At 34.9% G+C, this 24,240-nt stretch overlaps 2 protein-coding genes across 4 annotated transcripts; one reads left to right on the top strand and one right to left on the bottom strand.

The window, feature by feature from the left end:
- Positions 1 to 6,242: 6,242 nt before the first annotated feature.
- Positions 6,243 to 12,648, top strand: LOC132632923 (ribulose-phosphate 3-epimerase, chloroplastic). 3 transcript variants are annotated; one of them, XR_009579496.1, is made up of 10 exons: positions 6,243 to 6,699; positions 8,107 to 8,221; positions 8,488 to 8,628; positions 8,718 to 8,831; positions 10,208 to 10,286; positions 10,992 to 11,101; positions 11,175 to 11,231; positions 11,758 to 11,827; positions 11,931 to 12,035; positions 12,461 to 12,648. XR_009579496.1 is itself a non-coding variant. In XM_060349074.1 (9 exons), exons 1-9 carry the CDS (start codon positions 6,578 to 6,580, stop codon positions 11,978 to 11,980), a joined length of 858 nt encoding a protein of 285 aa, XP_060205057.1. In that variant the 5' UTR covers positions 6,243 to 6,577; the 3' UTR covers positions 11,981 to 12,243. The 3 variants fall into 3 exon arrangements, 1 of the variants encoding a protein (XP_060205057.1); XR_009579497.1 differs by having other exon boundaries at positions 11,931 to 12,046; XM_060349074.1 differs by lacking the exon at positions 12,461 to 12,648 and having other exon boundaries at positions 11,931 to 12,243.
- Positions 12,649 to 12,847: 199 nt separating this feature from the next.
- Positions 12,848 to 24,079, bottom strand: LOC132632921 (vacuolar fusion protein MON1 homolog). Its single transcript, XM_060349072.1, has 14 exons — positions 23,364 to 24,079; positions 21,048 to 21,127; positions 20,838 to 20,909; positions 20,664 to 20,703; positions 20,127 to 20,228; positions 19,838 to 19,959; positions 18,102 to 18,234; positions 17,891 to 17,982; positions 16,717 to 16,798; positions 16,241 to 16,305; positions 15,706 to 16,008; positions 15,529 to 15,620; positions 13,886 to 13,950; positions 12,848 to 13,167 (listed from the first exon to the last, which is right to left on the bottom strand). Exons 1-14 carry the CDS (start codon positions 23,805 to 23,807, stop codon positions 13,072 to 13,074), a joined length of 1,788 nt encoding a protein of 595 aa, XP_060205055.1. The 5' UTR covers positions 23,808 to 24,079; the 3' UTR covers positions 12,848 to 13,071.
- Positions 24,080 to 24,240: the final 161 nt, after the last annotated feature.

Here is a 24,240-nt window from a genome sequence, read left to right as displayed (position 1 = left end):
GGATGGTATGAGCCTTAGGCCTAGGGATAGTCTCCGGCATACTACATGTGGGACCCATCCTCGATAGTGTATATACATTAGTGTTGTACAATTTATCGTAAATATTATACATTTTTTGCATAGTTATAAATATTATCATTAGTCTTTATTATTGTTTATAGTTTCACATCCTAAATTGATAATTAAAAAAACGTGACACATTCGAAATAAAGTTAAGCATTAATTTAAAAATAAGACGAAACCCTAAAAGATAAATAACTTAAAGCTAATGACTACAAGTCTTCAAACAAAAAAGGACTTCGAGCACTTTTCAACTACTGAAACGACAATCCAAAGTATCATGTATTCTTGATGTGTTGAGCCTATTTTATTAATTGTACAAATATAACTAGAGTTCTATATAAAATATTGAAGTTTCGGAGTCTCAAAGCATGATTAATATACGACTAAACTACGTAAAAAAAAAAAATACGTAAAGAGGAGTGAAGGTGGTGGGAATGGGAAGCTCCTATAACGTAGTAAAATAATGCGTTATAGGTGACTCACACTTTTGGATAGCGCATTATTTTACTGCGTTATAGCAGTTAACGGATCCGTCTCCGTTAGTACTATAGCGCAGTAAAATACTGCGCTATGGGTACTTTAGTAACTTATTTTTTTGTTGAGGTATTTTGGTTCAAAAAGTTTTTTTCGGGGGCATTTTGGTTCCGGACTCTGTCAATGCCTATGGCAAGGCTGACAAATTACAGAATAAATTTTTTGGTAAAGAATACCACTACTAATCTTTTCTATTTCTTCAAGTTAACAAATATATTTAATTTATTGCCTATGATTTCTTGATACTATAACTAATATAGAAAAGATTACAGGTGAACCCTACTCAACAAAGTATTCTCACATATTTTTTTAGTCGCTCAAACTAATTATTTGATCTTAGAATTTAAAAATAGTAAATACTTACGTATATCGGGTGTTTATGTCAAATCAATTAATTTAATCTTAGAACTTAAAAATAAGTAATAATAAAATCACATCGCTTAATTATGATTAGTGATAAATACGTGTATGGAAAATATGAGTAATACAATAATCCGGTGACAGCAAATTTCTACCGGTACAAACTATGAAAAGCTCCAACAACCACTTTTTCCTGATTTTCAAGTTGATGTAGTTGATGAGTTTGTGAACATTTTATTGATATTTACCCTTTTATTGAGTGTAGAATTGACAGGGAGATAACGGAATAGGAATGAAAAAAAAAAACAATGAAGAGAAAAACTGAAAAAGGAAAAAGAATGGGAGAAGAAATAGGTACTTGGGTTAATTTTTAAGAAATCATAACTTTTTCTTATTTAAGGGAATATGTTTTTCATCTTGCTCGAATTCTTAGAAGATATAAATAATGCATCATTTTTAAATTTATTGTTGTCTTTAGTTCGCGCGAACTAGTTTACTTGTGATTATATATTCCAACAATCTTAAGCAAGTAGAGTAACATTTGTCCAAGACGATAAGAGTATCATTTGCATTAAGTATTTAAGGGAATATGTTTTTCATCTTGCTCGAATTATTAGAAGATATAAATAATGCATCATTTTTTAAATTTATTGTTGTCTTTAGTATAATCGTGCGAACAAGTTTACTTGTGATTATATATTTGAACAATCTTAAGCAAGTAGAGTAACATTTGTTTAAGACGACAAGAGTATCATTTGCATTAGGTATTTAAGTGGAAGAAAATCATCATCGGATGTTTATCCTTCGACTTCCAATTAAGGCGAGCTCTGACTTTTAGAAAGTTGCTACTACTCCATCTGTCAATTTTTACTAATCCTATTTATTAAAAATAATTGTTCATTTTTATTTGTTTAATTTAAAAAATCAAGAGATAAAGGTTCAAGGAATTCTTAATGGCTTTACAACTGTTAAAATATAATTTATTAATTTCAATCATTAGACTATTTAGCAATAATTAGGGGTGATGTAATAGTAAAATTTGTCATTCTATTTTTGGTTAGTTAATAGGCGTGTCAAGTCAATACATGACAAGCAAAAATGGACGGAGTGAGTATTATATAATACTACTCTCTCAATCCATTTTTACTTTTCCATGTTTGACTTGACACACTCTTAAAGAGCAATAAATAAAATGACAATTTTACTATATTACTCCTAATTGGAGTATTATAGATCATTTAAATAATAAACAATTGTGCAGCCACTACAATTTCTTGAAATTTCCAACCCAATAATTAATAATAAGGACAAAATATATGTGAAACGATAAATTATTTTTTAATTTTTCAAATTGAACAAGTAAAAGTAGACATTTATTTTTAATCTACTGGACAAGTAAAAATGAATGGAAGGACTAGTATTGTAAGACATATTTGTCAAAATAGTTTTGCCATCAGCTATCATCAACTCACTGGTAAGAGTTCAAGACAGTAGAATCCAAGATAGTTCCGTTAGTCATTTAATGCTGAAACTATCGTAGTTTTCCTTCTGTATGTTATAGGAGTATTAATATTATAAAGTTTTTGCTTTAAACTTATACACATACGGTAAACTATACTACTTTTTGTTGTCCTAATTTATACGATTATATTCGATTAGATACAATTTTTTTTTTTTAAATGTATACGGTCTAAAATAAGTGTCACTGACTAAGAAAAGAAAGAATATCATTTACACTGAGACGGAGAGAGTATTAGATATAAAATAAAAAGAGAAAATTACACCATAGGTCACTATACAAGAGTTAAGAACATAAATAGCACAACTTTTCATATTCTACAAAAAGAACACTATTTATTACATTTATAACATTTAAAAATAAATACGTGACAATGGGAATGTCCCCTAAATTAGGGAGTGATATCTTGTTTTCTTTATTTTCATTTATCCATCATTTAATAGATAAACCATCATTTATCTCTCTGATTTAAGGATAAACATATATCAACTTATCTATCTTCTTCAACAATATATCCTCCATCTCCTATTACTCATTCCTCCATTCTTTCATTTTATTCATAAAAAACATATCCTAAAAATAATTATTATATGAGGTATTGCTGCAGTGGCGGAGCCAGAATTTTCGTCAACGGTGTTCATACTTTCAGAACAAGGTGGGTGAGAATTCATCGTCCATTCGATTCTGCAAGTCATTCTTGATAAACTTCATTGCTGAGAAAGCTCTTTCAACTGTCGCAGTGACAACTAGTAGAAGCAAAGGCAAACAATAAGCTGCATTTGCACTTGTACTATACTCCAACCAATCAGGATATTCATCAAACCATCCAGAAACAAAACGACGTGGTATTCCAAAAAAGTCCGTTTGAGGGAACACATGACCCCGAGATTGGCAAGGACGTTTTTGAATGTATGCCCTCCTTATCTCATCACGAATGTTTGGATGATAATCCAAAATTGGAGTTCTTTTAGCCGGGGTCAGCCTTTAGATTATTTACATCAAATTTTTGTCTCAGAGGAGTGAGATGATATTTCTATTTGGTCCGCATTTTCATCTCGACTAGTTAATTTTGATTTTGAGACACCGAACTTGTTTTTGATACTTTACGGAAATATTTCTGAAGCTCATTGAAACTTCAAATTGAAATAGCAGTTAAATGCATCACACTTGTTAAAAATTAGTCATACAAATTACTCCCTGGATATATAAATCTACTCTAACATATTGATAGTTTTTAACAGAATCCAATCCATACAAAATAAGTTTTTACTAGCACAACATAAAGATTATACTACTGTGGTAGAATTCAAGAATTCTTGAAACTTTGTTCAATTCCCCCACATAGTACTAACTACTAAGTTATTAATTATATGGCCATTAGTTATCTACTAAGAGAAACTAAAATGTGAAACTACTCTGTTCAAAGAAGAAACAATGCACAAAAGCAATTTCAAGAAATACACATCAATTTCAGAGAGGAAAAGAATTAATGCTATCAAAAAACATATAATATCTGGTTAAATAACTAAGGGATAAGAAGAACTAAAGAATACCTTTTCACTGCAATGTCTTTGAGGGAAAAACATAATAATGGTTGTGGAGGGAAAAGGGTTGAAACTTGAAAGAGAAGGGGAGAAGGGTTTTTTGTTTCTTTCAATGCAGCAATGGTAAGTTATGTTTCGTTTCTTTCTCCAAAGAGTGTAGGAGAAGACAAATATTCACTAGCTTTTATTTAATGAGTAATTGCTTTTTTAATTAAAAAAGATAAAGTCAAACATTAGAGTCTAAATGACGTCATCTTGGCTGATTTTTAATTAATGAAAGCGAGTTTTCGTCACTTGTAAGAAAAGGAAAAAAAGGTGTCCCAATGGAGGCTCGAACCCGCACGCAGAAGGAGAATCTGCACACCCTTGGCCACTGGACCATCACCCTTTTCTTTGTCAAGTTTGTTCAACAACTAGTATATATTAAAAAACAAAAAAATTAACCTATATACCCGGAAACTTTTTCCGACGAAGGATGTTCATCTGACTACCCTTGGGTGGGCGTGGCTCCGCCCCTGTATTGCTGCATACAATATTATTTAGTTCACACAAAAAATTATACATCCGAAAATAATTATTATATGAGGTATTACTGCATACAATATTATTTAGTTCACACAAACAATTATACGAGGTATATAAAATTAATTATACAAGGTATATAAAATTATTATACAAGGTATAACAAAATTTTACGAATATTCTTCTATGTCATATTATTAATTATACTAGTAATATTATTGATTATATCAATAATATTATGAGTATAATTATAATATACATTATTATAATTATACCAGTAATATTTATGATTATAATAATCTATATTACTAATTATATCACTAATATTATGAGTATAATAATAATGATTGAAAAAAAGATGAATATATATAGTAAAGAGAGAGAAGGTTGAAAGAAGAGAAAGAAGGTAAAATTACAATTGTAAATAAAAATAATCATTTTTGTGCAAGCTTCTTTAGATGAGAGAGAAAGATAATTCCATTGTGCACAAAATCTGGGACAAACGAGAAAATTGGAGTCATTGCAATTTGTTTACAATAGAACTCTTATTTAATGTGTTATAGAATGTTAATTATATTTTCCTGCTAACAATATGTAAATGTTATCATATTTTTATCTATTTAAGTTTTTTTCCCAAATAAAAATTACACATAATTGCTTATAAGTCATAAGGTGGAACTAAGTACCTGAAAATTATAGCAGAGAACATAGGGCAATACATTATACACTCAACAATTTAAACATTATCAATATACTCTCTCCGAATCTAAAAGAGTGTTCACTTACCATTTTTTAAAAAAAGTATCTACTTGTCAAATCAAGAAAGATTTAACCTTGTTTTTTCAATTTTGTCCTTATTAAACGTTAAGTGATCAAATCTCAAATGTCTATTTAATTAAGAACATTTTAGTCAAATTACTATTTTTTGCCTAGAAGTCAGTATATTTTAAAAGGGGTACGTTAATGACTAATAGCCTGTTTGGCCAAGCTTATTTCCCCCCCAAAAGTAGGTGGAACTAAGTACCTGAAAATTATAGCAGAGAACATAGGGCAATAAATTATACACTCAACAATTTAAACATTATCAATATACTCTCTCCGAATCTAAAAGAGTGTTCACTTACCATTTTTTTAAAAAAGTATCTACTTGTCAAATCAAGAAAGATTTAACCTTGTTTTTCCAATTTTGTCTTATTGTAAAAAAAGTAAGGTGTTTGGCCAAACTTTTGAGAGAAAATAAGTGCTTTTGAGGAGCAGTAGAAACAGTTTTTCAGAAGCTAAAAAAATAGTTTTTACCCAAAAGTACTTTTTTGAAAAGTAATTTTGAGAAAAATACACTTAGAAGCACCTTTTAAAAGTTTGGCTAAACATTAATGCTGCTCAAAAGTACTTTTTAAAATTAATTGGCCAAATACAAACTACTTTTAGTTAAAAGTACCTTTTTGAAAAATACTTTTTAAAATAAGTTATTTTTAAAAGCTTGACCGAACAGCCTATAAGTCCGTAGTTTTTTTGAACAGGAGAGTATCACATATTTTTTTTTTTTATGTCAATCCCAATGCAAAGATCATTAAACAAGGCAAGAGAGAAGGTGGCTTTTGGCTTTGGCCTTTAGGCTTTAGTTTGGGCATTTTGTTGGGGGTTAGAGGGCCGAGGCGGGGGTGGGGGGGAGGGGGGGTTGTTGTTATGTGTTGTATTCTATCTTCATCTCTCTGTTGGTGTGCTTGTGCCCATCATGCGAAATGAAGGATGGCAGGTCCCTACAAATTGAGTCAGCAAGATAGAAGGGCCAACCATTGAAGATAAGCAAAGTCCCCTATGAGAAATCAAAACGGACACGTGTCAACCTGATATTTCATTCTTGATTTTCTTCAAAATAACAGTTTGTTTCTTGTCTTGGGAGTCTCAAAAGTTAAAAAAAAGAGGGTGGTTGGAATTGTTAGTTCCATTTTGTCAAAGCACCAACCTTTCTCTCCTCAATTTCCCAAGCTTCCAAGAAGGGAAAGTTTGCTGCAAGAAAAAGAAAGAAAATTAAATGGCGAGTGCTTCTTCTGTGGGTTCATCAACTGTGTTACAATCCCAAATTAATGGATTTGGCGGGAGTCATAAGCTTCAAAAGACTTCTTCCTCCAACCCAAATTCACTCACTTTCACCAGGTTGGTTCTCTACTTTCTTGATTGTCTTTCTTCCCTCCTTAAGAGTTAAGTTTATATATTGTTTATCCAATCGTTTACTTGTAATCTTTATACTTAGAGTTAATGTTGAAAGCAAATAAGATTGCTAGCCTTTTGTGGGAAGTCTTGAATCCGTCTATTCCACAGGAAAAAATCGCACCTTGATGTTTTTGGTGTTCAAACCGGGTTTTTGGATATTCTTTTTGGTGCTGTTGTGATATATTTCCTCCATACAGATAAGGAGACCTAATTTGACTTGTGCGGTTGTTAGAGTAAAATGTTTGTGGAGATTATTAAACTGATTTTGGATAGTATTGAAAAGAAGAACTGTTAAAAATCATGGAATGAAAGAACTAATTAGTTGGTGAAATATCCGGTTAAGTCTGAAATGAAATTCGGCAGCGCTAAATTATGATTATTTGAATTGTCATAGGAGAAGTTGCTAAAAGATTTTCTGACGGTCCTAAAATGGAAAGAAGGTTAAGTTTATCGGGATAGAAGGGCCCTTAGAGGTATCATGATGTTGCATATTAAGGATTACCCTTGAAATTTTATTGGTCAGAAAAGTATAGGAAATGATTGATTAGGGAGTTAGTTGGTAAAGCCCTGAGTTCCTTTCAAGGCTAAAAAAGAAGGCTTTCTTGCGGTGACGGGATTTAGATATGTAATGTAGTGGATGATAAAGATATAGCAGGAATTTTTGCACACCCTATGTCTGTGAATATGCCTTGCTGAGCTTAAACTAGTAAGGTTCTAATAAGGCCTGAAGGAGAAGTTTCAATGTCATATCCTATTTGAAGTTTGATCCCTCTGTGCATGGTAAGTAAATAGTCTCGAAGAGTCAATGTTATAAGCTGGATAATATGCAATTCAGCATTGCCTTGTGGTGATAATTTAGAATCTAACAGCATCAAGAAGCAACTATCTTCAATTGGCAATTGGCTGATAATGTAAAGTCATTAGGGGCCTTGTTCTTGGCAATGTCAAAGGTCTTTTGAGTTTTGAAATCCTGATTAATCCTTGTTCAAGCCACCGTAACTTGTATTTTTTTCAACAAGCGCCAATCTTAACTTGAATTTGATTCCAGTTGCTATTAGCTCTTTATCTCTCTGATGAGATCATGTTCACTTGGTGATGCAATTTTGCTTATATAGTTGTAAAAATGAGTCAATTTCTTGAATATCAGCTGAGTTTATGCATTTTATGTTCTTTCTGGGACGAGCCATTCGTTTTCTTTCCTGCTACAACTGCATGTTCCTTTCTTACTTCCCCTCTTAGAAAATATAGGAAATTTATCTAGTAGTCGTTTCTCTTTCTGCCACTATGCCCCTTATAGTAGCGGCACAATCTGTCCAAATGTTATTATTCCTAATTCGTTTATTAATGCAGGAGGAGAGTTCAAACTGTGGTGAAGGCTTCTGCTCGAGTGGATAATTTTTCGAAAAGCGACATTATTGTTTCTCCATCCATCCTTTCCGCTAACTTTTCTAAATTAGGAGAACAGGTTTGTGGTCATATGGATCTCTTGCTCTACCATTTTTATATAGATCTTATAAAGGTGTAGTTTTATTTGGAAACCAGACTGAGAAATTTTTATACATTTACAACTTTGACATATTGAGTAAATAAATTTACCTTCCTGATTTTAAGATCAAGTTCTTTTGTGAAATTCTTCTTTTTGGTTTGTTATTTCTCGTAAGAATGGCTCTTAAGCTGGTCAATCATTCATAACATGTAAGTGCTTTACTCTTGTACCTTTCATGCATTTAGGTGAAAGCAGTTGAGCAGGCAGGTTGCGACTGGATTCATGTAGATGTGATGGATGGTCGATTTGTTCCAAATATAACTATTGGACCCCTCGTAGTTGATTCGTTGCGCCCTATCACAGATCTTCCATTGGATGTGCATCTGGTATTTCCCGTTGTTCATGTTGTAAAACTAATTTCAGGTCTATAGGCATGAGGATGCCTTTTCTAATGTTCAATTTCAAACTTCCGCAGATGATTGTCGAACCTGACCAGAGAGTACCTGACTTCATAAAAGCAGGTGCTGATATCATCAGTGTTCACTGTGAGCAATCTTCTACCATCCACTTGCATCGTACAATAAATCAGGTAAGTGTGTCTCTCTCTCTTTCTTTCTTTCTTTCTTTCTTTTTTTTTTTTTTTCATGTACTTCTGATACCATACAAGGAGTCTTGAAAAATCTTATCAACAGTGTTTTCGAAAGTGTTGATGTACTGCAACTTGAATAACTCCTCTTCACCTCAACTTTTTTAGGTTACATAATAGATTGGCCCATGAAAATATATTTTTGGATTAAACACAAACAATGAAAGGGCTTTTAATTATTCTCATATACTAATTTTTGTAGAAAGTGCACAAAATGACATTCAGATTAAGCTATCTTAGTATTATTGATGCATGACTTCTGCTTGGCTACTGGAGCTAGTTGTGTGAACCGCAAGATGACTTCTAAAGTGATCTTTCAAACAAAGAATTGCATAGTTGAGTGTGTTACTCTGAAATTTTCTGTAGGAGCAACCTCCAAATTTGCGAAATCTTTATGGTATAAGGCCTATCAACTGCCTTACACTTGCTAGAATTTTTGGTACACGGGACTTGTTAAGTGTCTTTGTCAGTCTCTTGAAATTTTTGGCTTCACTTAACCTAAAAAGATTTATTCTTGGTTTTGTGATCCTTTAGACCTTTTGATGCTCAATGGCATGCTTGTTTTTGTCGAATACTAGACACCTCTTTGTCAGTAATGACTATCTCCTCATAGGAATTAAATTGCAAACCTACTTAAATAAGGTTACAGCAAGGTTTTTTTTCTTAAGTTAAATTGTTAGGAATGTTGTACATAAGTTACAGAACGATCACAAGCCTAAAGTTCTCACTCACTACAAATTTTGTCTCTGTGAGATCAATCCATGATTCTTGGTATCCTTTATCAGAAGTCTAAATATTGGTGTTTTTCATTTGCCTTTTTTCTTTTAGGATATCAGTTATAACAGACTTGTTGGAGCAATTGTTTAACTATTCGTGATGAATTTTATTACTTTTCTTATAGATAATGTCTCTCTTGAAAACTTTTCACATGATGCAAAGCATCCAATCTCACACCATGGAGGTTAAGAAAATAAAATGTAGAGTGCTTGTTTTTCTTACATTGAACACTTCTTCATTTGAAGTTTCTTTTTTTTCTTTTTTTCTTTTCTGATTACCTTTTACATTAGATCTACTTTATCTATGTGAAATGAACTTCTAGAGAAATTATATAATCATTGTTAGGTAACACCATGACATTGGAACTGGTCTGCTGCAATTTGTAATTGTGAGCGCCATAGGTGTAATATTTCAGCATGTTATGATTTTGTTACCCAAAGATAGTTCTAACTACATGGTTAGCTGCTTGTGTTTTGTTAACTGTCTATTATTTCACATATTTAAGTTTTTATTGACCACCTTATTAATTGTTTCTGGTTCAGATTAAAAGTTTGGGAGCTAAAGCTGGGGTTGTCCTTAATCCTGGAACCCCTTTAACCGCAATTGAATATGTCCTTGATGGTAAGATATTGCTTCTTAAAGACAATTTTTCAGAGATGATACTCTTAGTATTTTTCGTAAAATTTTCTGCTTCAGTTTCCTTCTTTGTTACTGGTGATGTGAGAGTCAATAATGAAACTGCGACTGAGAGATGGGAGAAGTACTCCTCTAAATAGGTGATAGAGTCATATAGATTATGTTGTCTTTCAAAGTTGACTTCATATTGTAGAAAAGCATGTTAAAGCACCTCGGATCCTACTAGTTAAATCATTAGGCTCACTATGCTGAATATACTGAAAAATTCGCAACCGTATTAGATTGGTGAATGAAGCAAAAGCATGGGAAGTGTACCCTTGAACTACTTGTATATTAATTTGAGTGCAAGAATGAAAACTGAACTTAGAGATGTTGATTTGAAAAGCAAGGTGTTAGGAACTATGTTGCTCGGACTCTTCAAAAATGTTGATGGGTGAGTGTCGGATCCTCCAAAAGTAGTGCATTTTTGGAGAGTCTGAGCAACATAAGTTAGGAGTCCCACATTGGTTGAGAGTATGGGTTGCAGTCCCTTTATATGGCCTGGCAATTCCCCCATATGAGCTAGTTTTTGGAATTCAGTTAGGCTCAAGGTATATTATTCTTAATATGCTGTTACAGCCAGAACTGAACATTATTCTTGGTTTACCTAAATTGCTTGTGTCTTTATTTATTTTTTTCTTCGTGCAACAGCTGTTGATCTGGTGCTGATTATGTCTGTAAACCCTGGATTTGGCGGACAGAGCTTCATTGAGAGTCAGGTCAAGAAAATCTCAGACTTGAGAAGAATCTGCGTGGAGAGGGTAATTCTTTTACCATTTTTTCAGTCTCTTCAAACTATGCAATGTGATGACATGCCTTATGTGAACTTCGCAGGGATTAAACCCTTGGATTGAGGTTGACGGTGGAGTTACTCCCAAAAATGCTTACAAGGTCAGTATTGCTCTCCCATGATTATAACCCCTCTCCCAACAAGCTTGTCCCTTAACCCTCGTTAACTGTGAAAAGATTTATGTTTCTTTTTGATATGTTCTTGGGATAAGTCATAGGTTATGAAAAAAGGATAAATCTTACCTGCAGCATTTTAAGTGGTGTGCAAATATTACTACTTGATTTGCAACTTGTGTATTCATATCTTTTCCTAAATTTTTTTTGATATTCTATCAGGTTTCGTGGAGAACAACCTTATCTTTCTCCATTGTTTTTCATTTATTGTGCAATCGTGTTTTATATTGCAACGAAGAGTAACCTACATTTCATGAATTACCCGTGGTGCACTTGCGGGAAACTCCTTGCCGATGGCCTGTGCACCCCCGGGATTAGTCGGGGCTCAAAGAGACTCGGACACCCGGTGCTAATCAAAAAAATATGTGATAATGACAAAGAGAAGATTGTGCATCAAAGCAACCAACCATTTATCCACACGAGATTACAATTTAACAGTCATTTTTCCTTGCAGGTCATTGAAGCTGGAGCCAATGCCTTGGTAGCCGGTTCTGCTGTCTTTGGAGCTCCTGATTATGCCGAAGGCAAGGATATGAAAACTCTTTATTTGCCATACTGAGAGACCCAGAACTTGATGTTTATATATTAATAAACTTAGAACTTACATAGTGTATTAACATGTTGCAGCTATTAAAGGAATCAAGACAAGCAAAAGGCCTGAAGCAGTTGCTGTGTGAAGTTTCCGCCTACTTGGTTCAAGTCGTCATAACTGTTAATACGGAGTTGTCCTGTGTATGTTCATCGTCAGTTTCTGATTTTTCTTCTTTATCTTTTTCAGTCAAATCACATTAAGATAATTACTTTTCTTTTTTCTATCATATCTTTATAACCTTTGTAATCATTAGAGGGAGCCATTTTAAGGTTGACCTTCATATCTTTGTATTCATCATACGAAAAGTTCATGCTATATGTATTTGCAGTGGAGGAGAACTTCGTTATCCATAGCATGTTTTATGAGACTGAATTCAGTATTTTTCTTCTTTTAGTAATCACCACATTCAATTTACACCTCCATCTTTTACTCTGTTTTCTTAGGCTGAGACAAGATTGGTAAGATCGGTCCATTTTAGATCCTTATAAGTGGATTACACTTCCATCGTTTAGTTCTTTACATTTCTGTGGAGTCCTCACAGTAACTTTATTTGCATTTGACGCAGGTGACGGAGCAAATCATAGTAGCAAAGCAAGAATAGTTGCGACACCGCGTCATGGTTCACTGTACAACCTACACAAAATAGGAAAAATGAAATAGCCCATTTCAGAGATTGTGTAATACAATATGTTGTATAACTTTTCTTGCATAGGGATCAAGATAATTCTATATTGAATATCCAATTTCCACTTATTTCCAAGATTGACATTTTATTGATGTTAACGACTTAAATTGTAAACGCCCTTTCCCTCTCGGAGAAAAAAAGTAGGGAATGAAGGAATAGATGGTTGCAACCATATCATGTGGCGCTCTAGTCCCAATATGCATTCCAAATTCACCAAAATCTTCCATTTGTCCGCATGTTGGATACTGCGGGAATTAACGGATAATATACGTAGAACACAATAAATTTTTGATACAGATAAGCTACAAAATTTTCATAAATTGTACATTAGAGTGAGACCGACTCATATCTTGACTGCCAAACTTTAAGCTACAATCGGCATTATATAATTGAGCCACAAAAATGGGAAGCCTACCAAAATGAGGCAATAACTTATTACAAGGAATTCCAGAAAATAAGGAAGAAAAATAGAATACATAACATGGGCACAATCACCACGAAAAGGCACTGGCTCCTAACAAGAAAATCTCATTCTCTATGTTCTTGATCCATTGACATACTCGATTGCAAGTCTTAATAGCTAGAGCCTGCAAGGTGGAATTTACCAAACGTAAAAGAAAGATCATGGGTAGATAGTGCAATTCTCACATTCCCAAAAAATGGCATAAGAAAAGTCATAGGATAACTATTGGTGAATAATACCCCAAATGTCAAGCACATTTAAACTAACACAATATATTGAAGTTTAAATAACAGAATCAGCTTTGACGTATTTATCAGCATTTCAGTCTACAAAAAATGTACTTAGTTGTATAAGACTGATGCCAGTAACGAAATGACATCTCAAATAATAGCTGTTTGACAATGATGCATAAACAATAAGTCGACTTATCTAGGGGTGGCAGGATAAGATCATCTTGGAAGATAACAATCTCAAGGTACACGTTGGGGTAGATTCTTCTATTGAGCAAAAAAACTTTGTAAAAGTGAGATTTTGATTTCAATCGCTAGGGCTAAAGACCTGGCACAAATCTCATGTGTCATTATAAGTGGTAACCAGCTTACTACAGTACAGAATAAAAGTGAACTACGGTCTATTTATCGCATTGGTCTGCAAGTTTGGATTGCCAAAGTTTCAATACCTAAACTGTCCCATGAATAGTCCAGCTATTCCTTAACCAAGGAGGAAATGAGTCACATCTAGCACGTACAACACCATTGAAATGATAGGTGGAAAGGCTCTCTAAAATAAAAGTGACATTCAAGAAGACAAACAGGCTTAAAAGAACAAATAAATAATAAAACCTTGTCTGCCAGGGGATCAAATGCTGCGTAAAGTTCGAAATCCTGAGTAACCCAGCACAGTAGAACTGCAAGATAAAAGTACGGAAGTTATTCTAAGAGGAACTAAAAAGTTATCATGGGACAAAATCATGAGAGTTGTTTTTCTACGTTTCTAAATTCTCATCCCAGAATTCAGTAACCCTTAAAAAAAAAACTTAATAGTAATTAGAGGTCAATACTGAATCAAAAAGGTATACACTGAACTTGATTGCAGCGAGCACCTTCCTGAAAGAGCTCCAACTCGAAGAAATATGAATACGGTACCAATTAATTACTACATATCCTCGATAGCACAATTCATTTATTCATGTCTATGCACTTGGCTTTTAGAATTGGCTCAGCGTGCAAATATGAGAAGTGCTTTGAAATCACCTGCAAACTTGCAAGGGATCACACTTTCCTTGCAATCAGGACTCAGTAGATTTACTCTTTTTCTTGTTCATGAATAACGACTAACAGCAACATGAAGTACAATAAAAATGAATAGGAGAACGCGTTCTACCTTTTTTTTTTTTTTTTTTTTGACATCTCTTACCCAGCAACTGTCAGTGTCGACCCAAAGAAAACTTCTCCATCCCAACCTCAAAGTTTTGACAAGAAAATTAACCTGGTCTATGGTACTATGCAAGCAGAAAGATAGATAGATCTAGATTCTATAGACTTAAATTCAAAAAAAGAAAGAGAAAAAGAAAGAAGATTTAGGATGTGTAGATCAGATCATCTATGCAACTCGGACCTCAATTGACTAATAGTCTGTTCGGCCAAGCTTCCAAGATCTGCTTATATGGAAAGTGCTTTTTGTCAGAAGTGCTTTTCGGAGAAGTACTTTTGGAGAGTTAGTAGTTTTTATTTGGTTAGTCAATTTGAAAAGCACTTTTCCCAATATTAGAGCAGTACATTGTACTTGTCCATTGTTCCAAAAGTGCTTGTCCATCCCAACCTCAAAGCTTTGACAAGAAAATTAACCTGGTCTATGGTACTATGCAAGCAGAAAGATAGATAGATCTAGGTTCTATAGACTTAAATTCGAAAAAAGAAAAAGAAAGAAGATTTAGGATGTGTAGATCAGATTATCTATGCAACTCGGACCTCAATTTACTAATAGTCTGTTTGGCCAAGCTTCCAAGATCTGCTTATATGGAAAGTGCTTTTCGAAAAAGTACTTTTGGAGAGTAGTAGGTTTTATTTGGTTAATCAATTTGAAAAGCACTTTTCCCCATATTAGAGCAGTACTTTGTGCTCATCCATTGTTCCAAAAGTGCTTCTGGGGAAAAACTACTTTTTTAGCTTCTGAAAAACAGCTTCTGCTACTACTCAAAAGCACTTATGTTTTTCCTAATGCTTGGCCAAACACCTCAACTTTCTAAAAAAGCACTTTTAGTTTCCCAACAGCTTGCCAAACAGGCTATAAATTTGTATGCTATAATCACAAAAGGCAGCAGTGCCATGTCAGCTATACACAGCTAGACAGCTCTGACAGCAAGAGTTGTCTAGGAAGGAAATGACCATGAACAAGCATTCAATTATGTGAAGAGAATCGAGAGGTCTGCGTGCTTCAAGAGCTTTACAGAAGGAAAAAAAAAAACAAGCAGCCAAGCACGTACCATAATTTTCATCCCTTCTGAACTGAGTTCTGTGCGGTCCAATTTCTTTATCATGCATGGATGCATAAAGCTTCTGGTAAGCTCTATACAACCTGCAAATAGAAGATCTCGTCTTACAGGGAAAAAAGAAGAGGCAAAGATATTGTTTGTTATGACAGCAACTTGAATGTAGAGTACCTTTTCTGTTGTTGTCTATTATTTACTGGTGAGGAAAACTCAGACGACACATACTGGTCAAGATAAATACTTCGATACATAAAATGCCAAAGTCCAGCAGGACCACCAACACCTATGAATGCCTCAGCAAATCTCTCTGATGATTCTCTAGTATGTCCAGGCTGACCCAGATGAGCGGAGACTGCTCCAGTATGAGAACCGGGATCAGCAGGTAAATCCTCAACACGCATGCCACCATCTACCATGGATCTTTGGACTTCATTGAGTACATTGGACTCCACAAGTACCTTTTCAATACGAATCCTACAAGATATATAAGAACTTTGCCTTAACATGGCTATTATGGGAAAGATAAAAGTTGTTCGCTTTAACAAGCTAATGCCTCTTGAAAGAATTTAAGAACAGATATACATGGCTCATATTTCCCATGGTTCAGATCTAATGTAAACCCAAAAAAAAAAAAAAAAGTCAACTTTGAGTACTAGAACCAAATGTACTCGAAAGAGAAAAAAAAAAGAGAAAAAGCATCATTTACCTGCAATCTTTAAGATGATGAAAGGCATCTGAGCTCGTAGTAAGCAATATTAAGTATGTGTCAACCTGTAATATACAGCACCAAAATTGAGTAACTTGGAAACACCAAAATCCTAGAGTTCTTGTAAGGCAACCTACTATCATCAATCAAAAAGAGATTCAACTTAAAATCTTTCATCAGTAAATACTTCCTCTGTATTAAGCTGGCGGTATTACTTTGAATTGCTCGGAATAAGAGAGTTAAAATTTACAGTTGTCCAAGGAAAATAGCATCCAAAAGTTCAAAGATAAATAATAGTTGTTCAAGGAAAATAGCAGCCAAAAGTTCAAAGATAAATAATAGCTTTTGACAAATTTGAATTTTTGTAAGAATGCATCTCTAGTACAATGTAACAAAGATTACCCTTTGAAGGAAAGTTGACAACATTTTGGGAGAAGGGGATTAAAAAAGAGTAATTCAACACTGTCCCAACTTACATCGAGGTAATGCACATAAGCATGTAGAAATGACATGGGATTATATCTTGGTAAGCAAATTGGTGAGAAGGATTCTGATGTCCTGCATGACATCAATGAGCATGTTACAATATAGCCTCCAGGAAATTAAATGGTATAAAATGGAATACAGACCTTGAGTGGCTGTAGCATATGATGTTTCATTTTTTTATCATTACTTTTTAATATGGAAGAAACCCCACCGCATAATCCTCTCTTCCCAAGAGTCATCAATGGTCATTTCCCAGTTTTCTCTTGGTGACAGGAACCCCAACTTCAAGGTTGGAGGATCTTTTTCACTAGGCTATCACTCAGTTAAAACATATAATCGCTCAGCATCAATTATATTATTATTATGTAAGGTATGATCCAACCATCACAGTCAACAAGGGCACAGAAAAAGACAAAAACATTCAAAGCACCAATAAAAAGGAGCAAGCATTAGGAACACCAACCACACAAAATAGAAGAAAAGAATTTGGATGCAATGACGTGATGATAATCAAATCCTAGCTACGCCAAAAGATACATTAGCTACATGCTGCCTCAGGACATGAGACAAATCAATGGGGGCAGACCATAAGCATAAAAAGTGAAAATTTCCACAGCAGCCCCAGATAATTTGACGGCCAGATAAATGTTGTGGAGCCTAAAGAAAAAGGGGGTCCTTCGTTGCGGAAATGACTTGATCAAAGCACATGAAAACCTAAGTGAATGAAATCGAGGAAAATATGAAATGTAACAACTAGTAGAAGTGACCTAATTATGTGAAACCACTCTCATATAAAGTAATGGGAAATTTCATAATGGTAAACTGCTACTACACAATCCTACCAAGAATGCAAGGACAAATATACTAAGATTAGCACGGCCATTCACAGTAACATCTGTATCCTCAAAGGCCACGCCTGCCTCGATAACTGACAGCATTTAGCAACCTTCCCCAATCCTTTATTAAAAAAGGTCAGCAAATTAAGGTACAATATGAGTCATATTACTTCAAGGTTTTAGGACGAGTTACCAGCCTAATAAGGTTAAACAGCAAAAAGAATATGCATATACACGAGTTAAATGAGCTTATCAATCATCTCCAAACATTTGCACCATATACACAAGAAAATGGCCCAAACAAGAATCAAAAGTTAGTTGAACTTGCCTAAATGATTCAGAAGACATAACAAAGTTGGAGAGCAATAACATATCATCAGGGTGAAGAGATGCTTTTTGAGCACCAACAAGACTGATAACCTGCAAATCAATTTTAAACAGGATGCTTTAGACAATATAGTATACTGAAACCTGTGCACCACTGAAATGTGCAATTTGAAAGAAGAGTTCCAAAGAAGAATAAGAAATAGAAACAACACCTTGTGTTTACACATTAAAATGGCAAAAAGGACCCCTGAGTCAGCTACATCTTGCAAGATGGCACTAGCAGCTTGCCTTGTCGCATAAGCAAGTGGAAGACATGAATAAGCATGGAGAAAGTTAGCTGGGTTCCTGAAATCAAAATAAGCGTACTTAATATATTAGTATAGGTAATGATATCATTAGCATAGGTAGCTGGGTTCCTGAAATCAAAATAAGCATACTTAATATATTAGTATAGGTAATGATATCATTTTTTTATTTTTTTTTGATAAAGGTAACATCATAGGTAATGACATCATTAGCATAGGTAAAAACAGCTTCTAGTAAAAATGTTTGCATCCAAATCATCAGAAAGGTGTTTCTGAACAGCATATTCTGAAAGTTCAACCAAAAAGCTTCCCAATATTCTTTTTTCACTTAAAAGAATGTCCGGACTGTAACTTAAAATTGAGTAGAACCTTTTGAAAGGAGTTGAGAATAGTAAAAATGTCTACATCATCAAAAATACAACAACAACATACCCAGTAGAATCCCACAATGTGGGGTCTGGGGAGGGTAAAGTCTACATCATCAAAAATATGGTGAAGAAAAGCTTCCTTTTATAGTTAGTGTTGGGATAAAAAAAAGACGACAAAGATGAGGAAGAAAAAGATTAAATCAACAGCAGAGTAAAGACCAAGTCTAATACACAGCATATTTCAGAGGAAAGAAAACAATTTTATCGGGAAGCACTTTTGGTTTTTATTTTTCCTGATAAGGTAAATTTTATTGGGAAACACATTACAGGTACTATATTCAGCAAGTAGTAGCTAGACAGGAGAGAACAATACTTTTCCATCAGCTTAAGAAAACAGCGGTCCTAGTTGTGCCAGAAAGCTAGAACTGATAATACAGGACCTCCGCAGAGATGGAATGGAACTTTTGCTATATAGAGAATATTTATGCTTTTCCTTTTTGACAAATAAGTTAAATATTTTCTTTTGTGACCGTCTTTTGTGTAACTTATAAGCATACATTCCGTGCATTGTCAAATCCCCTGGATTACACAACATCTTCTAAACAGTAGGAAGAATTAATTTCTTCACTTTTTCATCGTTCCTATTCCTAAGCAGAAAAATAACTTCCAACTTTTTAATCTATTCAGTTACTTTTTTCTTTTTTGCTTTTTTCCCCAGCTATGGAAGGAGGATTGTGTGTCTATTACATTGAGTTCTTCTACATCTCTCAAGTATCAGTAAATAATTTTCCTTCCCTTAGTTATTAAATACAAGTTAACAGATAAGCTCCTGAAGTTCTTCTAAGTTGCAATGACACAGGATGTCCAGTACTTGAGAGATTTAAAAATTGCGCTCTCACACCCTAGTAGACAAATTATGTTATTAGAATTAATGAACACATCTTTTATAGTTCTTCTTTCAAGTTTCAACAGGACATACTGTCACACTGTTCCTGAGTTTTAATAAAACTGGCCTCTCGCATCATAGTACATAAATTATATGATTATGATTAATGGATAAAGCTTCCGTAATCGTTTCTTAAGTTCCAAGGAGACAGAATGTCTCAGCACTCTTTAAGATTTAACAATTCCCCTCTCTCACCACAGTAGATGAAGTATAGGATATTTCAATTTACAGAATTAATGTCACAAGAAGTAAAAGATACCACGATGAAGATAAGTACACAGGCAGAGAGAGAGAGAGAGAGAGAGAGAGAGAAAGGGGAGAGAACAAACCAACTGAATGAATGGATTAGAGAAGAGAAGACAGCATCTGTTCCTCCAAGCAAAGGAGTCATGTCAAATTTAGGGTTCTTCTCGAAACATCTATTCAGCGACTTCGTAAGAATAAGTATCATCTGCACAGATAACAACTGATACATGAGAAATTGCATCCATCTGTCAGAACAATAGGCAGTCAATTAACATGCTAAGGAAACTATGAGCAGGCCAGGATCTCAATTATTATAAAATTAAACAATAAAAAGAAACAAAGGAGAAACAAAAAAGAAAAAGAGTGACTTACCTGACCATAAAGGAGCTCTAGTTGTCCCTTCAGTGACTGATATGACTCTTCAGTACAGCTTATGCAAGCCAAGTAAATAGGTCCTTTCACAAGAAACACAACCTGAAACACAAGCCTTAAATGTCTGTTAAACAAAAGACAGAAATCAGGCAGCACATACTCAACAAAATGCTTAAGCAGAAAAGTCCTCAGTTAAGTTTCCTACTGGTGCAACTCAATTGCTAATATTACAAAATATTCCTAGGTGACCGCTCACTTGCAAAACCAAACAGCATGTGGATATCTTCTCTTTCCTTCTTTCCATCAATACCATTTTCAAAACCATAACATTCAAGCATTTAAAAAAAGAAAAAAAGACTAGCATGAAACTGAAGTAAGCAGGAATATATACATCCACAACCACTAGGCACTAACCCGTGCAGCTTCAAAATTACCAAGTATTAACTATCATAGAAGAAGGTGAGGTATCGACCATGAAAGAAAACACAAGTTCCATCATCATTGCATTATGGAGAATTTCGACACAAGGAGACTGACCTGGTGTTTACCGGCTCTGACCAAGTTGACTCGATCACCCCTGAAAAAGAGACCAATCAGGCAAACTTCAATATCCCGCTATGACTTTGCTGAAAAGGAAGGGGGTACCAGGTAACGGCCAAAAGATGAGCTTATAAGAAAAAAGAGCAACTCCATAATTCATTGACGAAGTACCCATTCTCGACAAATGAAATGATGGCTTGCAAAGTGGCAGAGAATCCAGCAAGTTTGTGTTCATCTCCATATCTTCAAACGAAAATGATAAAAGAAAAATAAGTAATCTCAGAGGACATTAAATATGATTAAGAAGAAATAGACAACAGTATGCAGTACTCTAATTAATAAATGTCATTCAGCACTCTGCAGGGGGGCTTTAACACTGACCTTGAGTATATTGGTTTTCCTGAGTGACTCAAGATAAAGAAGTGCTTCTTTCGTTTTCTCCAGGAAACAGAAGCATCATCCTGCACTTCATCAATCAAAAAAAGTCAAAAGATAAACATGAGACATGAATCATATCAACAGTGGATCTCCTTCACTTCCCTTTTGATGTTACTGAAGACTCAGTTTTAGTTGTCTGCATATAGATTAGTCTCACCAGTGTATTTTCTGCAGAATAGCAGTATAAAATATTGTTTTATTGTCTTTGCCACTGAGGCGAGCTCTTAAACATATATTGACTTGTTTTTCAACAATTCTAAACAAGACAAAGGACCAAAACCTATGTTGCTCGGATTCTCCAAAAATGTTGCCACGCCGTTGTCGGGTTCTTCAAAAATGCACTACTTTTGGAGAATCCCACACGCACCCGTTGACATTTCTGAAGAGTCTGAGCAACATAGACCAAAATTGCACAGCTAAGCAACAGCTTTTTCTTTGGATAACTGTGGTGTCCGGGCCAGCTTGCACACACCTCGACTAATTCCACGGGGCACCTACTACCTCCAACTTGGAAGTCTTTATCAATACAAAGTTCGCCATAGCACAGATTCAAAAAGAGATTAGAGAGAGTATAGATTTACTACACTGTTCTAAGAGAGCTCATCGATGTCACTCTCTGGTTCAAAGATTATGTAATTAGATTTGGTTTTTTGCCAGCTTGAGGTCTAGATGGTAATAGCACCCTTCCTAGAAGTAGAAGGTGGTTATAACACTGGATGCTCTTTAGTGGCCAAAGCTTGAAAAGAAACTTGAAGATGAAAGTAGGTGATGGGAAAAAAAAACAAGGTTCTGGAAGGATGCTTGGAATGAGCAAGTCCCACTTATGGATAATTATCCAGACTTGTTCATTTTATGCAATAACCCAGAGGTGACTATAAATGAAATATGGAGTGTACAGGGATGGGACTTAACGTTCAGAAATTTTTTGAATGATTGGGAGATAAATAGGGTGGCTGATCTGTTGAGCAGGATTGGTAACTTCCAAGGTACCAACACTAATGCAGATACTTTGAGATGGAGACATAATAGCGATGGACAATTCTCAGTAAACAGAGCTTACAGAAAGGAGGACATAGGGCAGAATGAGGAGCACCAAAGATTTTGGATAAAAATTTGGAAGTGTCCAGCACCAACCAAGGTGAAATGTTTCACTTGGTTGGTGGCAAAGAGGGCTTGTTTGACTCATGAAGTGTTAAAGAAAAAAGGAAACATCATAGTCTCCAGATGTTTTCTATGCAATGAAACTGATGAAACCAACAACCACCTCTTTCTTCACTGCAAATTCACAGCAGAACTATGGTCCCTATTTTTCAACCTGACAGAGACAACATGGACTATACCAGAGCACACTGCAGATCCACTAAGTTGTTGGATGAGAAGAGGAGGCAGCAAGAGTCAAAAGAAGTGGCGGAGGATGATCCCACATTGTATCTGGTGGACCATCTGGAAAGAAAGGAATGGGAGGTGTTTTAAAGATAGATCCAATTCCATTCAGAAAGTAAAATGGAATTGTATAGTATCTTTATACTTTTGGTGTAAAGAAATAGGATAAGAGGATATAGATCATTTTGTAGACTTAATAAAATCCCTGTAAGTATCTCTTTTCTATTTCTGTTTTTAGACCAACATTTTTTAAGGTCTCCAGCATATCCTTAATGCTGAGGAATACAAATTTACCAGTTTCAAAAAAAAACACTGGATGCTCTTTAGGTTTAAAAAATCTTTGTTGTTGATGGTAATATTTTCACAGTTTATTACCAAAAAAAAAAAAAAAACCTTGAAAAATAGAGTGTATGCAGTAGGAGGAAATATAAAAAGTTGTAAGCTTATAAACAGTAATTGCTACCACATCTACAGCTTAATCCCAGTTCATGCCATCTACAACCTAAAAGTTAGATTTCAGCCAACGATTGGTCCTTAATTTAACCTTATTGCAGCCTACAGGTTGTCCTCAGTTGATCTTACTGTGTTAAAAAACTATCAAGAATCAAAACTCCCTAATTGCAGAATCTAACATTTAACAAACTTCATCTTAAGTTATACACTGTATGATTTGTTGGGTGTGTGTGAAATTTGTAGGGTGTGTGTGAACAAAGTACTAGCTGAAAAGGAAAGTAAGTTACTTATAATAAGGTGTTGGACATTCTTAATGGATGAGGCCTTTTGGGGGAAACCGTGCAGGTCAAGTGGTATGCTGAACTAGCCACAACTACTATTTAGAGCTAAAAAAAAAAAAGCACTAGCTTCAGTTGGACTGACCTCATTGCCGTGGCGTTTCCCGGGAATCCATTGCACCTGAGAGTCCGAAACTCCCTCATAAGCATCACTATTCCCAATTTCAATAATCTCACCATCAACCTCCTCAATACCAGATGCCCTACTACTACCATTACTACTCCCTCTTTCAGCTGCATAACCACTGCTACTGGGACTTGCCGGCGCTTCCATTTCTTCAGAATTGTTCCTCCACACAGAGCTAAGGTCTTCCACCACATTGCTATCATCAGCTCCGGAATTCCCATTGGCGAGCTCATCCTGCTTGGATGAGGAAGCTTCTTTTGTATCCAGGTCAGATTCGGATTGACCCACTGAAATTGAGGATAATTGATTCTCAATTGCGTCCAGAGATTGATCGATAGAGTTATTGCTAGGGCCAACATTAGGTTTCCGATCATCGTCCGATAACTCAGCGTCGGAAGGCATAGGTGAAAACTGTCAAAGATGACTATAAACAGTAACAGAAATCGTCTGGATTTCAGTAGGATTGGGGGGGAAAGGAAGGACAATTAACCTAGCATAGGTGAATAAGCTGGAGTTAATTGAAGTCGGTATCCATTTTCTCTCACTTTTCTGACCGGTAGGTGACTTCGCTTCGCCTGCAACTGCTGGACCGGGTTGCGTATCTCACTACTTTGGGCTTTGAGGGTGGCAAAGCTCTTTGCTTACATTGAAGATTTGGGAAAGCGCCCAGATGACCCATTTTGAGACCCTTATTTAAAATATAGCCGAAATTTATAAATTTTTACTACCTCCGTCAAATTATATGTGGCCTTTTTGTTTCACGCGCTCCTTAAAGAAATATTACTCCCTCCGTCCCACTATCATTTTAATCAAAAACATGCGTATTAAGAAATTA

This window comes from Lycium barbarum, chromosome 3 (assembly GCF_019175385.1).
Source record: "Lycium barbarum isolate Lr01 chromosome 3, ASM1917538v2, whole genome shotgun sequence".
In the NCBI taxonomy this organism is placed as follows: domain Eukaryota; kingdom Viridiplantae; phylum Streptophyta; class Magnoliopsida; order Solanales; family Solanaceae; genus Lycium; species Lycium barbarum.
This window is presented reverse-complemented; position numbering and strand designations above follow the sequence as displayed.

Coding starts and splice junctions, on each gene's coding strand:
- LOC132632921 (XM_060349072.1), bottom strand. CDS start 23,807: ATGCCTTCCGACGCTGAGTTATCGGACGATGATCGGAAACCTAATGTT. Junction 16,306..16,716: donor CTTATGTGCATTACCTCGAT/GTAAGTTGGGAC, acceptor TGTATATTACAG/GTTGACACATACTTAATATT. Junction 13,168..13,885: donor TTGATCCCCTGGCAGACAAG/GTTTTATTATTT, acceptor TCCACCTTGCAG/GCTCTAGCTATTAAGACTTG.
- LOC132632923 (XM_060349074.1), top strand. CDS start 6,578: ATGGCGAGTGCTTCTTCTGTGGGTTCATCAACTGTGTTACAATCCCAA. Junction 10,287..10,991: donor AATTGAATATGTCCTTGATG/GTAAGATATTGC, acceptor TTCGTGCAACAG/CTGTTGATCTGGTGCTGATT. Junction 11,232..11,757: donor CTCCCAAAAATGCTTACAAG/GTCAGTATTGCT, acceptor TTTTCCTTGCAG/GTCATTGAAGCTGGAGCCAA.